Raw genomic sequence first — 14,147 nt, 5'->3', positions numbered from 1 at the left:
GGTTTTTGCAAAAACCTGGACATTGTCATTTTCTTATTAGCCCAATACACATTCAATCATTATTGTCATTATCTGTAATTAAACACTTAAATGATCTGCTCCAAGAACAAACTGAATGGCAACCAAGCCCTTTAAATTCGACACAATTAACATTCATGGTTAGCCTTAATCTGACACTAAATGAAGCCACTGTGTTCCATGTGTAAGTGGAGTTTCGGTTCTGGCACGTCAGTCTCAGGGTGAAGCTCTTTAATCTTATTTAACCTCTGTTCTGGATGTCAGCAGGTCAGGCAAGAAAAAGAGGTACTTTCACAACAATCTCTAGCTTTTTCTTAGACAAAAAAGATCATTGATAACCAAACATTTTAGTTTGATCTGAAAACAGCGTAGGAGGACACATTTGATGTGCTGAAATGATCTCTAATCTCTTTGAAAGAGAAACAGCGTAGGCTCACACAGATGTTCCACTGCCCCATACCTTATCACTAATAGATAATGACAGCTGCCAGCAAGACTTTGCATTGCCTGTGTATGCGAGTATATGTGCGGTGATTCAGAGTGGGGGTGGGGGGATTAAGTAAGACTCAGCCGTTGGTGGAATAAACAGCCATGCGCTCCTATGGCAGTCCACCCCTGCCTGCCATAAATAGGTCAGTGGAACAACATTCCCCAATCATCCAGCATGGCAACATTCCCATGCCGTGCCAAACAGCCAACATGGCCGCCCATGTATGAGCTGTCAGAAAGACACCATCGTATTCGCATCACATCACACCACACCACACACTTGCTGACTTATTAACCAATGCTCACTGCAGTTTCAGATAGACTTAGATGTTCCCTCAAACACACACAATGCAAAAAAATCACAAAAGATCTAATAGCCACTTTGCAATTCAAAATTGAAGAAAGCATGTAAATGAACATGCAAAACAGCACACAGGACAGTCCATGAGACGTTTTGGAAGCAAAACAGCCACATTATACATGCAAGAAGAGGCATTAAGAGCTCAAAATATTAAAGAAATATTAAGAACACAAGAGCTCAGAGACCTTTCTCAAGCACTCAATCTCTCAAGTGCATGCACACACACACACATTTTAAATGGATTTTCCCAACTTGTAAGTCCCTCTCCTACCTTTCATGGCTGTGATCATTAAGTACATCCTGAGGCTCTGTGGCCATGCAGAGGACCGTCAAACAGCCTTGCCTCAAGAGCATGTGCAGGTTTGGACGCAAGCGTTGTGCTGCTGACTGACTGTAGCGCTGCTGTGCCTCCCTCTGCCTCTCGTCTCTACCGCATGAGAATCCATGTGACCATGACATAAGGACTAAAACCCTTTCTTCCCGCCCCCTCAACCCTTGAGTGACAGCTGTGTCACCCAATGGGTGATTAGTGAGCAGGTTTTTAGTTGACTATGTGGTTTAAAGGGTTAGTGTTGGCTCACCTTGCAAGTTTCTGCAACGTGTTTTAATGAAACCATACTGTATGCAGGAAGTTGTCTGCAGTTAATGCTTCACATTATGAGAGCAAACCGAAACATATTCCCTACCTCCCGGAGAGGCATCGGTTGCTTGTCGCCCTTATCACATCATCTGTAATGATTGTCTAAGTCATCCCTATTATTATTTAGCACATTATACATTAAAGGATCTAGAAATAAACCAAAGACATATATACAATGTGCTGAATAAATGTTTTGAGTGGACTTTTCACCCTGGAAGTACTTTGTTGCAATTTTTAAATTGATATAGATTTTGCATTAAACATGCATGTATTTTTAAATTTCTTGCAGTAAATTAGTGAAATCAACACAAGTCTGCATAAATTGATAACTTGCGTAAGTTATCAATTTACCCAGACTTGTGTTGATTTCACTAATTTACTGCAAGAAATTTAAAAATACATGCATGTTTAATGCAAAATCTATATGTGTTGAATGTAAGAATATACACTACAGTTAAAAAGTTTGGGGTCAGTAAGGTACATTTTTTTTTTAGGTTTTAATACTTTTATCCAGCAATGATGTATTAAATTGATCAAAAGTCAAGAAATGTATAATCTTACACAAGATTTTTCATTTCACATAAATGCTGTTCTTTTGAACTTTCTATTCATCAAAGAATCCTGAAAAATATTAAGCAGCACAATTGTCGTCAACATTGATAATAAGAAATATTTCTTTAGCAACAAATCAGCATATTAGAATGATTTTCTGAAGGATCTGTGACACTGAAATCTGGAGTAATGATGCTGAACATTCAGCTTAACCTTTGCTGAAATAAAGTACATGTTAAAATATATTAAAATAGAAAACCGTTATTTAAAATGGTAATATAATTTCACAATAGTACTGATGTTTTACTGTATTTTTGATAAAATAAATATAGATTAGTTGAGCATAAGAGACTACTTTCAAAAACATGAAAGAATCTTACTGACCCCCGAACAGTAGTGAATATATGTTAGAAATGTTTGATAGTTAATTAAATTAATTACATTTTATGTACAGAATTATTAAGATCATGTAAAAAAAATTAAGTATAAGTTAAAGTATAAATGTATTTGCATTTTATCTGTACTTATATTTCATACTCATTAAAATAATAGCTTAATAACTAGAGAATTTTGACAAGATTGATTTTTATGTACATAATTATTAATAAACAAATTATGATAAACTTAAATAGGTATTCTTTTAATAAATGTATTTGCATTTTATTTGTATATTCCATATATAGTAAAGCCACCAGCAGCACAGCAGTGATTTGAAATTGCATGTGTTTGCCTACAGGATAACTGGCTTATTTGAAATTCTAGCCATATGTGTGTGTGGGGTACAAACACATGCGCATGTAGCCTTATACAGGTCTGGCTGAATCTGAGGGGAACGGGGCCATCTGAATGCTAATGATCTGGCCTGGACCCAACACAACACACAGCACCCTCTCCAATCCACGATCACCAAAAGGTCTGCTCAAAGAAGAAACCACAGAGCTAACTGAACCAAGTATCGTGAAAACCATCTCTGCAGTTGTGAAAATCACTGTTACGCAACACAGAAGCTGTAGGTAAGAACCTGCTGGCTAACCTTATCAGGTAAACATGTTTCAAAGATGCCGGCTATGTGACCTTAAAGCAACAGTTCAGCCAAGATGAAAAATCTGTCAACATTTACTCACACTTCAAACCAATATGCCTTTCTTCTGCGGAACACAAAACATTATTTAATGTTTGTTTTTTCTAATTATATATTCATTCATTTTAGTTTCATTTAGTTGAGTTTAACCAGTTTGAGAAACCCTGCTTTAAGCATGAGCCTCTAAATCATGCTCCTTCTAGAAACATCTTCCATATGCTGTCCAACTGAGGACCGAATAGTTGAAATAGAGATGCTGGAGCTGCTTCTGCAGGTCTCATGTTTCAGACGGGCATGACAGCAGTGTGAGGATGGGGTTCTGTTGTGTGAGACACTCACTCTCACGGAGAAATTCATCCCTCTGCAATCCTGAACACAAGCTCTCACTGGGCTGGGTTTAACTTCAGCAGGACAGACATGCTAATACATGCTCCCAGCTGCTGCTTGTTTGCTTGGTGTCTCCAACACAAAAATCAAGACACATACGCACACGTACAAACACAAATGTGCAAACGCCCACTCTCTCACACCAAATTATCTTATTTAAGAATGTAAATGCTATATGCAACTAAGCTCCGGCATAGCCCTAGTTTGAACGTTTTTCACACTTTTCTTAAGTATAACACATTGCTTCCAGTATTTTCAAGTACACAAGGGACATCTCAGGCAGTAAAGGGGATTTCAAATCATTCAGTGCACAAACAGGAAGTCTCTGTTGGTAAACCACAAAAGCAGCCCACTAGTGTGCAATTATTTTCTTGAGCAGCTCCTCTCACCTTGACCAACATTTTTCTGTCATGTAGGCAAAACTTTTCAGCAGCATGAAACCAATATATAAGAAATGACTCGCTTTTGTTTCCATTAATATCTATGTTAGTTTAGGAAGAGCATGTAGAGCACATCAATGAACAAATAGCAAAACTGAATTTATTTAGAGTGGTAAATACGAATTTAAACATGTAAATCAAAATGGTTCAGTGTATGTTCTGAAAAAATTAATAATAATAAACATTAATTAATATAGGTTTACTTAAAATTTTATATAAATGTAATTTTTCATACAAGAATATAAAATATTTTATAGATTTACGGTATTACAATAATAGAAATAATACAATAAATTATAATTTATGATAATTTACAAATTGTATTTATATTATATATACATATACACACACACACACACACACACACACACACACACACACACACACACACACACACACACACGTGTTTGAGTGTGTGTTTGTGTGTGTTGCGTAAGAGAGAGAGAGATATTGTACATGTACAGTAAACATGCTGTGGGGTGCGAGGAGGTGGGAAAGATCAGTTACACCACTGACTAACTGATGATAAACACAACTTTAAGAAGCAGTTACACAGATATCCCACAACGATCTTATAGGAGGTGTAACAATTACTTGTTAGGAAATAAAACCTTACTGAAAAGTGATGGCCCGGGTGTTGGTGGGAGAGCACTTTTTTAACCAGCATTTATCACCGTCATCTGATCTGTCTATTCTTGAAGATCAAAGCAAGCGTTGTCACTTTCTCACATTAACCCAAAAAATCGGATTAAACCGAGGAAGAGCTGGATGTCAAAGTGGGTGTCTACATTCTCCTTTTTTGGAATTTTCTAGAAGTTTGGGATCTCCTCCTCTCTTAAATTACTTTTGTAACAGCTTCTCTGAGCAATCATGTGAATTAAATTTGTTACAGAAACATCTGTGGCCGCAGGAATATACACTTGCATGAAAACTATACTTACATGTGTGTGTTTTCTTTGCAGAGGACACATCTGAAAAAGACAAGAAATAAATTGCATATTAAACAAGGCATGTAATATAGTTTATACAGCCTTGTCTCTGACTGCAAAGCACCAAGGTTTTTCAGAAAGGACTCTTAAAACAGCATTTTGTTTTGTGATACAGTATATAATGAATGAATGCTTGTTGTGAGTGAATGGTTTTGTTTTTCGCATTTACTTCCACCAAACATGTGCCTATATTTTCTATAAAGTTCTATAAAGAGAGAGAGAGAGAGAGAGAAAAAAGAGAAAAAAAACGATTACGCTTTTAAAATAAATTCACTTTGATTTAGATACCAAAAATCATTTAGACTTGAAAAGCTATGGGTTTTTTCATGATGGATGAGAGCATCTAGAGAGCAGGGTGACTAGTCACCAGCCAGTAATCTCAAAATGCCAAATATTAGTCAGTTAATAGTCTAGGTCAATATATATTGCTAAATATAACTATAGAGAAAATAATAAAATATAGTACATATATAGTGCATGAAGTACACATTCATGTTTATTGAATTGCATGAAGAGCACTCTGAAGGCACCCTGAAGGCACTCTGAAGGCACTCTGTAATCCCAAGTCATCACAGGCCCTGGCTTACGCTTTTACATTCAGGGCAACTCAGGCCAGTGCAGTCAATCACCATTAATCCATCCAATCCCTTTAATCAGGGCTATTGTACTACAGCCAGCTCTATGTAATGTAAAGTGTCCATCTGAGAGAAATACTATCTGTCATGACTAGTGATACTGTCGAAACACGATACAAGTGGTAAATGGCAACTGCCAATCAACAAAGCATTAACCAGTAATTTGTGCCAAATGAATTTCCATCTGCTTGTAAATTGGACTCTGTAATAAAAGAGTTCATGTCCAACTCGCAGCGCACAGCACGAGGAAAATAAGATAACCAATAAATTGACCTTTCTCATGGAAGACATTAGGGTTGTCACAGTACCAAAATTCTAGTAGTTAGTACCAATGGCAGTTCTTCGTATCAGTTTCGGTACCAAACTGTTTGAACAATTTTATTTACTTTTATTTATAATTATAAGTAATTAATACCTGTAAATGGCATCAGCACATCGCCTTCAAATATTCATAAGAAAACATTGTTTATAAAAAAGATCAAGTGAAATTTTTTTTATAAAATGAAGGACAAAGAAACACAGACATAGCAAAAGCGGCAGGTTTTTTAGTTTGCAATAACACTCTATTAAGACTTAATGCACATCTATTTTGACAGAGCATCAGATTGTTTTGTCCCGTCTGTTGCTATGGTTATATCACTAGCAATCATTACAGTTTTAAATTCAATCGCATATTTAAATAGTTGTAAATCCAGAAACTTTGCAGTGTAATGAGCAGCATGAAAAACAAAACCTTTATTCAAATTGTATGCATTATAAACAGAAAAAGAGCAAAGAGCACTCCCTTTATAATCACTGAAGCTGTCAATCATGTAGACAACGTTCAAACTGTGCAAATTGTGTTTATACTTTGTTGGTAATAATGAAAGAATTCACAAGCGTTCAGAACTCAAACGGTGAATGTCCACTGCCGTGAAGCATAGCGAGCGTTTGCATTGAAAATGAATGGGATCATGTTGCTTTTGTCACTGTGTGTTGCTGGTGGTGTGAATGGGACTTAAGGCAGTTCACGACTTTATGCAAATATGAGGAGAAACTCGTGATCAGACGTACGGCTGTAGTATCAGTGTCCTTGTTTGCACATACTTTTATTTTTAAGACGACGTGATGAAATATGTGCGCATACACGCTGCTAGTTCATGTTTAGGGCACTATAATATATGAAATATGTCCATAAAAAACTTAAACGCGCTCGCTCCGGTCTGTATATGATCCATGTGGTGAGCTTGTTAATCTCATTGCGGCGCTCCACGCAGAAACCGCTCATGCGCACGCCGTGTTGTTTGAATTCTCTGCTGTAATCATAGGCTGTATCCCTATACCCTCAAATAGGACATTATTTGAGGGGACAGCCATCTGTAGTGGTGTCCGAAACCATAGTGGACGTTATTGAGCTTACTCATTCAATCCTACATTGCACCGCAATAACGAATGTACAGCCGATGTACACACAAAGGCTGCCCAAATTCACTCACCGGTTTTCATTCACTCCATCAAGTGAACTGTATTAGTGGACTAACGTAGGGAATAGTGAATGAGGGTTTAGGGGGCGACTACAGTGCAACAGTGAAAAGGGACCCCTCTCAAGCAGTGTCGCGCTGCACTGCATTTAAGCGACATATACCGCTATTGCGGTATAATAAAAATTCATATCATAACAAAAATAAACACCGCTATTCGTTATGAACCGGTATACCACCCAGCACTAGGCCATTGCATTAATGCGTGCAACAGATATGTCTGTGATTGGCTACAATACTCAGCGCTTCAAAAACATGTTGTAAATAGAAATCTTTAATGCTCTTCACATACGACTTGCAGAGATACACACGGGAGCATATTTCATTGGGTACCGAATATACCTGGCACTCGGTATTACCGGTAATGCAGAAATGCTTATATTGTTTAAGAATTAATTTTATCATGGATGTGAAAGTGATAACGTTGAAAACCTCAAGTAGTTGTATTAAAATGTGTATTGTTTGATACTGACTGTAGGATCTTAAGAAGGAGATTATAATGACTTTATATAAACCAGCATATTCATTAAACTGATGAGAAGAGCTCTCTCTTTTCTTAGCTCTCTCTCATGTGTTATTTTCAGCTGGACCAGAACAAATGTTCTGGCTTACGGCTTTTGGGCAGGCACATTCATTATTCCTCTCCAGCTGAAAATCAGAATGATAAAAAAGAGTGAATCTGACTGCAAACCTTTATTTATCAATCTATTTATGAAATGAAACGGAAGAGGCATGAAAAAAAAAAAACAAGCATGCTTTGTATCATTCCTATATTCACAACGCTAAGTAAGAAGGGGCTTCAGATCTGATGATACTCAGCAGTGAAATGACAGCGAATCTCCAGTCGTTGTTCTTTCCATCCATTTCTAATTGGTTTAACTCCTCTGTCTCAGTCTCAAACAGCCTCTCCCCGAGTCTCTTTGTTTCTGTCTGTTCATATTGAAATTTCCCTGTAATTCTCCTTCCATGCTGAGTTTGGCTCCTAAGAACAGAGAGCATGTCTATGTGGATGTGCATGTGCATGAAAAAAAAAAATGGCTGAAGCTTGAGAGGATTAGACTGCAATAACGCTGAAACATTATGAAAAGCAAAAGGTCAGACGGACAGCTTGTACCCTGTAAACTTTACTTGGGGTGAGATGTATTGCTGTTTACATTGATAAAAACCTGCTTCATGTTGTCTATCTGTCTGTCCATCTATATTATATTTATCTATCTTATATACGAGTCAGTTGGTGTGTTCATCTGGCAAGTTAGTGTGCGTGTAGGCTCTCTTTGGATGTATTATTTATATGCATCTGTTTGAGTAAAATGAACATTGAACTAATGCCAACATTTCTTTCTAATTTCAAATAAAAATATTGTCATATAGAGCATTTATTTGCAGAAAATGACAATTGGTCAAAATAACGAAAAAAAGACACCATGTTTTCAGACCTCGAATAATGCTTTCATGCATCTTGGCATCCTCCCTATCAGTCGGTCACGTTGCTGTCGAAAACAATTCAACTCCGTTTCGCATTGTGGCCACATTACCACCTCAGGTGTGCATTATTTTTCTAATAATTCAACGGCCCGTCATAAATAATTTAAATAAGGCTGTTAAAATTAGCGCGTTAATGCATGCAATTCTTTTTCAGTTTAGCGCCTTCAAAATATTTAAAGCAATTAATGCAGCATAAGTTTTTTCCCGTCATCCTTTGGCTAGTGTTACATTATATGATCACGCTCTCATTCATTCAATTGCTTTTGAACCATTCAAGCACAACAAGACAAAAGAAAACGCGCTCAGATCCTCAGACATGCTGTCTGTAAATGTCCTGATACACACACAATGCACAAAGACTCGTGCCAGTATCGCACACAGACAGTGCACCAGAATAGAGTTCTCTTTCGAGTTTGAACAAACAATAACAGAATTATCCCAAAATGCCTGTTTTGCCGAGTATTCTCATAAGTGTAGTTTTAAATGAACTTAAAGAGTTGTGAGAAAATGCGATGCGTGTGACAGCGCGTCACATCCGCGTTATGTTCGGCAGCGGCAGATTTTAAAGTCACAGCAGCCTAATAAACCAGTTATTGTGATGCCTGTCAATGTTAATCAAAGAACAAAGGTAACAGAGAAAAATGTAGCTTTAATAAGGATTACCTTTATAATTGAATGTATCATTTATGCAGTTAAGACTGTATAGTGTTTGATAACCATTTAATTTCTGTACATTGATTATATATGAAGACCACAGGTACATATGACATTTATTATAATGGTTTTATGTGAAGATTGTTTTTTAAGCCCAATACATGTTGAAATGGATAGCTTTCAATTATACTGTAATGTTGAATGTCTAATGTCTATCATTAATGTTTAACAAAAAATCTCAGTATCAGTTAGTAGTATCAGGGATTAGTTATTAGTTGTTCCAGTTATTAGTATCAGTGATGCTTGCCTTCATTCATAAAAAGATGCCATTACTACAACAAATATTTAAAATATACTGTCTTTAAGTGGTTTCTACATTAATTTGGAGAAATTAATAAAATATAAAAATATAAACATTGAAAATTAATTACAGAAAAAATTGAGATTAATTCCTTATTTTTTTTAATCGATTGACAGCACTAAATATATATTATACTAATATATTAGAGACCTCTTCATATATTACTCACTGCATGATTAAATATGACAACTGCACAAGAAACAGACAGGGAGGACACAGCCCAGTGTGTTTCAAAATGTGTGTCAGTTGGCAGGATGCAGGGCATATTGGGTTATTAAATTTTTTAGGATGCTTTTAGGGGAGAACATGTGTGCTTTCAATCTTTTTGAGAGATTAGTCAGAGCTGAATGACACAGAAACTGCCTCAGGATTGAGGTGAACTACACACTTGGTGGTTTTCTCAATCCTGTTTAAACCGGACACTGAGAGGACTGACATCATCCAATAATGTGCCTAATAAAGCTTCTTTACACAGTTGTTTAACAATGTTAATAAATCTAAACCCTTACACAATTAATAAAATGTTAGCATTGATGATGACTGATTTACTGATGCTGTAGTGAAACAAACATATGGTCTCTTCAGCTCAAACCCTGGGGTTTTATTACTTAATTCCATGATTTTATCAAAGCCAAAAATGTGGTACTTATGCGATTTTGAGTTATACAGAGTTGAATGAGCTCATGCCAGGTTGGAGTTGCGCAATCACATAGACTCATTTTACAATCCCACTAGCCCTTTAATTAGATTAAAATCCTTCTCGTTGTTATGGTGAGGAACATGGTGTTTTAGCCACATTTGCACACCTGTCGTGCGGTTGCCTAAGCCACTGCTGTAGACGCATATGCAGTGTTAAGGCTAACGATTAATCGATTAATTGATCGTTAATTTAAACAACGATCGATCATGGGAATTTATGTAAATTGACATCCCTAGAATCTGCTGTGTTTTATTCATTGTTCAGGTTTAACGTTTAATCAGGTTGTGGCAATATCTCACCGTGTTTAAGAACTGATGTCCCTACATCAGAAATTCAAAGGTTTTCTGAAAACAGCTTTTTTTTTATTTTACAAAGTAGTCCTGATGATGTGGAGTCTTCTGTTTGATGTGACTGATGAAGTATTTATAGCACTCAAAGCACAAAATCCATGATAAGAGAGATCTTCAATCAAAAACATGATCCACAAAGATTCATTCCCTGAACAAACAACACAAATCCCCAAATCCCAAAACCTTCTCCCTCATATGCTGAAATTATACATCTCTACAACCTAAGCTGCTTACCAATGAATGAATGAACGAACGAACGAACAAAACATTTGTATAAATTTATACTTATACATTTTATATTTTTCATCAATGTTGAAAACAGTTGTTCAGCTTAATATTTCTGTGAAAACCATGATACATTTTGATGAACAGAAAGTTCAAAAGAACAGAATTTATTTGAAATAGAAATCATGTAACATTATAAATGGTCACGTTTAATTAATGTAATGTGTCCTTGCTGAATAAAAGTACAAGTCTTACTGACTCCAAATACAATAACAAGGACACTGCAAAAGTGTTACCTAACATTCTTCTAATATTTTTATAATTATTAGACGTGTATTCATGACAGCTGTTATTTATTGAGAGAACATTTCTTTAAAATAATCACATTGAGCATTCCAATACAACACTACAGTTGTTATAGTAGTCTATATTCTTCTTTTCTGAAAAATAAAGAAAACCACGAGAAGAAATGATTGTCACCATCTAATTCTTTGTGTTTGCAGGACAACTTGAATTACTAGTTTAAACAAAAAAAAGGCACTCTACAATTCTATACAACACTGTATTGCAAGGGTCAAAGGGTTCAAATGGACGCTAATGCTCACAGGACCTGTTTTTCTTACACATGGTCTTTTATGAAACTGGAATCCAGGCCATAAAGTTACAACTCAGTCATTCCACTCCTCTCCTTTCTCTTTTTCAATCTGTTTGACTTTTTCAGTTGTTTTTAAAGAGCTAGTTCACCCAAAAATCAACATTCTGTCGTCATTTACTCGCCCTCAAGTTGTTCCAAACCAGGCCCATCAACTGTTTGGTTACCCATATTCTTCAAAATATCTTCCTTTGTGTACATCAGAAGAAGAAAATCATACAAGTTTGGAACAACTTGATGGTGAGTAAATTATGAGAGAATTAGCCTTTTTGGGTGAACTAGCCCTTAAAAACTCTTAGCTGTGTTTGGCATCAGCGACTGTAAGTTACACTGATAACAAGCATTCTCTCTTCAAAATTCTCAGGTTTGAAGATTGCACTGACATCCATGACAGGCTTTTTACACTCACACGGCTCTAGCTCTGCACACTCCCTGGGGCACAAACATAATCATAAACCCCTGAATTCATCAACGTCAAACAAAATTTATGCAGCATTAAAGAAATGTTATAAAACAAATATTACAGACTGGAATCTGATTGGATGAGGCATGTTGAAGCCTTTGTTAAATGCAGATAAACACATCCGTAACTGTGACTGCACATTCTATATTAATGTGCCATGTTTCTACTTTGTTTGGCAAGTATAAAACAATGGCTAAGCTAATGAACTATTACTTGACGGAATAATTATTTACTCAGATTACTGATATCAATAAATGTAATTTGCTATTATATATAAATTAAATTCATTATGAATTATTTAAATGATTATTTATTTTTATCTTAATAAAATAAATATTTTTTTACTGCACAGTGTACACATGCCAATTTAAAGGCCAACTAAACCGGTCACAAATGTGACAAAAACTGAGAATAATTTAAAATCTAAGCAATTGTTGATAAAACTGTGAACATCTATATACATCTATATCCCCCAGAGTTAGATAAAGCCATACATACCATTCTCATCTCCGTGCGTGTATAGTTACATATTGTACTAAGACAGACGGAAAATTAAAAGTTGCGATTTTCTAGACCGATATGGCTTCCGTCAACATAACCAACGTGACAACCTGCTTGCACAGAATGCGTGCTGGGGACTATTTTCAGACGCTGTATAATATTGCGCCGCTGCATCAATGGTACGGCACAAAGTTCCATGATTACTACGTAGGAATGATAGAATAGTTCCTAGCCATATTGGTCTAGAAAATCGCAACTTTTCATTTTCCGTCGGTCTTAGTACACCATTTAACTATACACATCACAACATGTAAATAGGAAAATGTTGCCGTTATCTTGTCACTTATTGAGCAGTAGGCTAGCTGGAGCTGTTTACTTCCAGTCTTTGTGCTAAGCTAGGCTAGCGGTGGGTGCGTCAGACAGAGTTATGGCACGCACGGAAAAGAGAATGGCATGTATATGAACTTGTCTAACTCTAGGGGATATGGTGAATAAGCTGAAGTCTAAAAAAAAAATCTGCGTGTTCCTTTAAAGTCAGTCCAAAAAAATTAAATAAATAAATAAATAAATAAAACTCTGTTTGAATCTGACAGCAATTTGTTCAGTGCCGTAACTGAGCTTACAGCTACTACCTCACTAAACCGTGAGACATTTTCCAGTTATGTTTGTATGACGTATATTTATGGTTTATACTTACGGGTGCTTTCACACTTGGTTCGGAATGCTTGGTCCGAACCAGAGTTGCTTGGTAACGACGGCACTGGAGAAGGCGGCAAAATGCATAGCATTGCTCACCTCACTTTTATATTTTTGTATTTGAACCATTGGTTTTGTTTCCAAAGCTTCAGTACATAACAGCACTTGTGTGCGTCTATCTGCATACTGCAAATGCTCTAAATGCTGAAGGCGAGCAGAAATTAGATTTACAACTTTCTGCTTGCAGTACACCAGTAACGCTCATCGAAAGTGAGTGAAACACACACAAACACACATTATTAATTAATACAAATTAATACGATTAAGTTCATATCAGCAGCGAACCATACTGGAGTTCATCCTGTACCCCAGACAACTTAGTTGTGTTATCAATTAAATTGATAACACAACTAAGTTGTCTGGGGTAATTTTTACTATCAACTATCATTAAAGGGTGTACACACAGTTTCTGCCAGTCTTATGTTAATCTTGGGTGCCTAGAGAGTAGTATTGCATCCTTCAAGGTGCTGTAGGTGATTCTCTGCAGAAACATTTTGTGTTATGCTGGTTGAAAGTCTCCTCATATCCTGATAGCAATCACTCTATTAAGCGGTCTAAATATATTTTTATAAAATATATATCGTCTGTGGAAGGCATAGGACCATAAAATTATCATTCAATCCTATAGCATGTGTTCCCTGTCATTCAATGTGTGTTTGCATACCACTGCGCAGCCAGTTCACGCAGACATTATACGTCATCAGCGCGTTCACGTACGCTGTGCAGACAGAACGACGAATGGCAGACAAGCAGCAACAACAATCGGACCTACCTTCAGAACTGACAACAAGTGTTCTTCTAACAAGATAATAAACAACATTCCTCAGTGTTCAACGTTCTCATCTGCAATTTGTCTAGTGTGCAGATTTTGAACACGACGTGCATCCT

At 36.4% G+C, this 14,147-nt stretch overlaps 1 protein-coding gene across 4 annotated transcripts in view; it reads right to left on the bottom strand.

Annotated features, from left to right (window-relative positions):
- The window catches only part of rorab (RAR-related orphan receptor A, paralog b), a 55,044-nt gene that overhangs the window by 11,819 nt on the left and 29,078 nt on the right, over positions 1 to 14,147 (bottom strand). For 2 of the 4 annotated variants that reach the window (XM_079845789.1, XM_079845790.1), the window contains exon 2: positions 4,910 to 4,939. In XM_079845789.1, the coding sequence (XP_079701915.1) occupies positions 4,910 to 4,939 (30 nt within the window). Of the gene's footprint in view, positions 1 to 1,139; positions 1,312 to 4,909; positions 4,940 to 14,147 lie in introns of those variants that run through there. The other 2 variants (XM_079845791.1, XM_079845792.1) reach the window with 2 other exon arrangements.

The sequence above is a fragment of the Gobio gobio genome, assembly GCF_949357685.1.
Source record: "Gobio gobio genome assembly, chromosome: 2".
In the NCBI taxonomy this organism is placed as follows: Eukaryota; Metazoa; Chordata; class Actinopteri; order Cypriniformes; family Gobionidae; genus Gobio; species Gobio gobio.
Note: the sequence above shows the minus strand (reverse complement) of the source record. Positions and strands in the feature narration are given on the sequence as shown.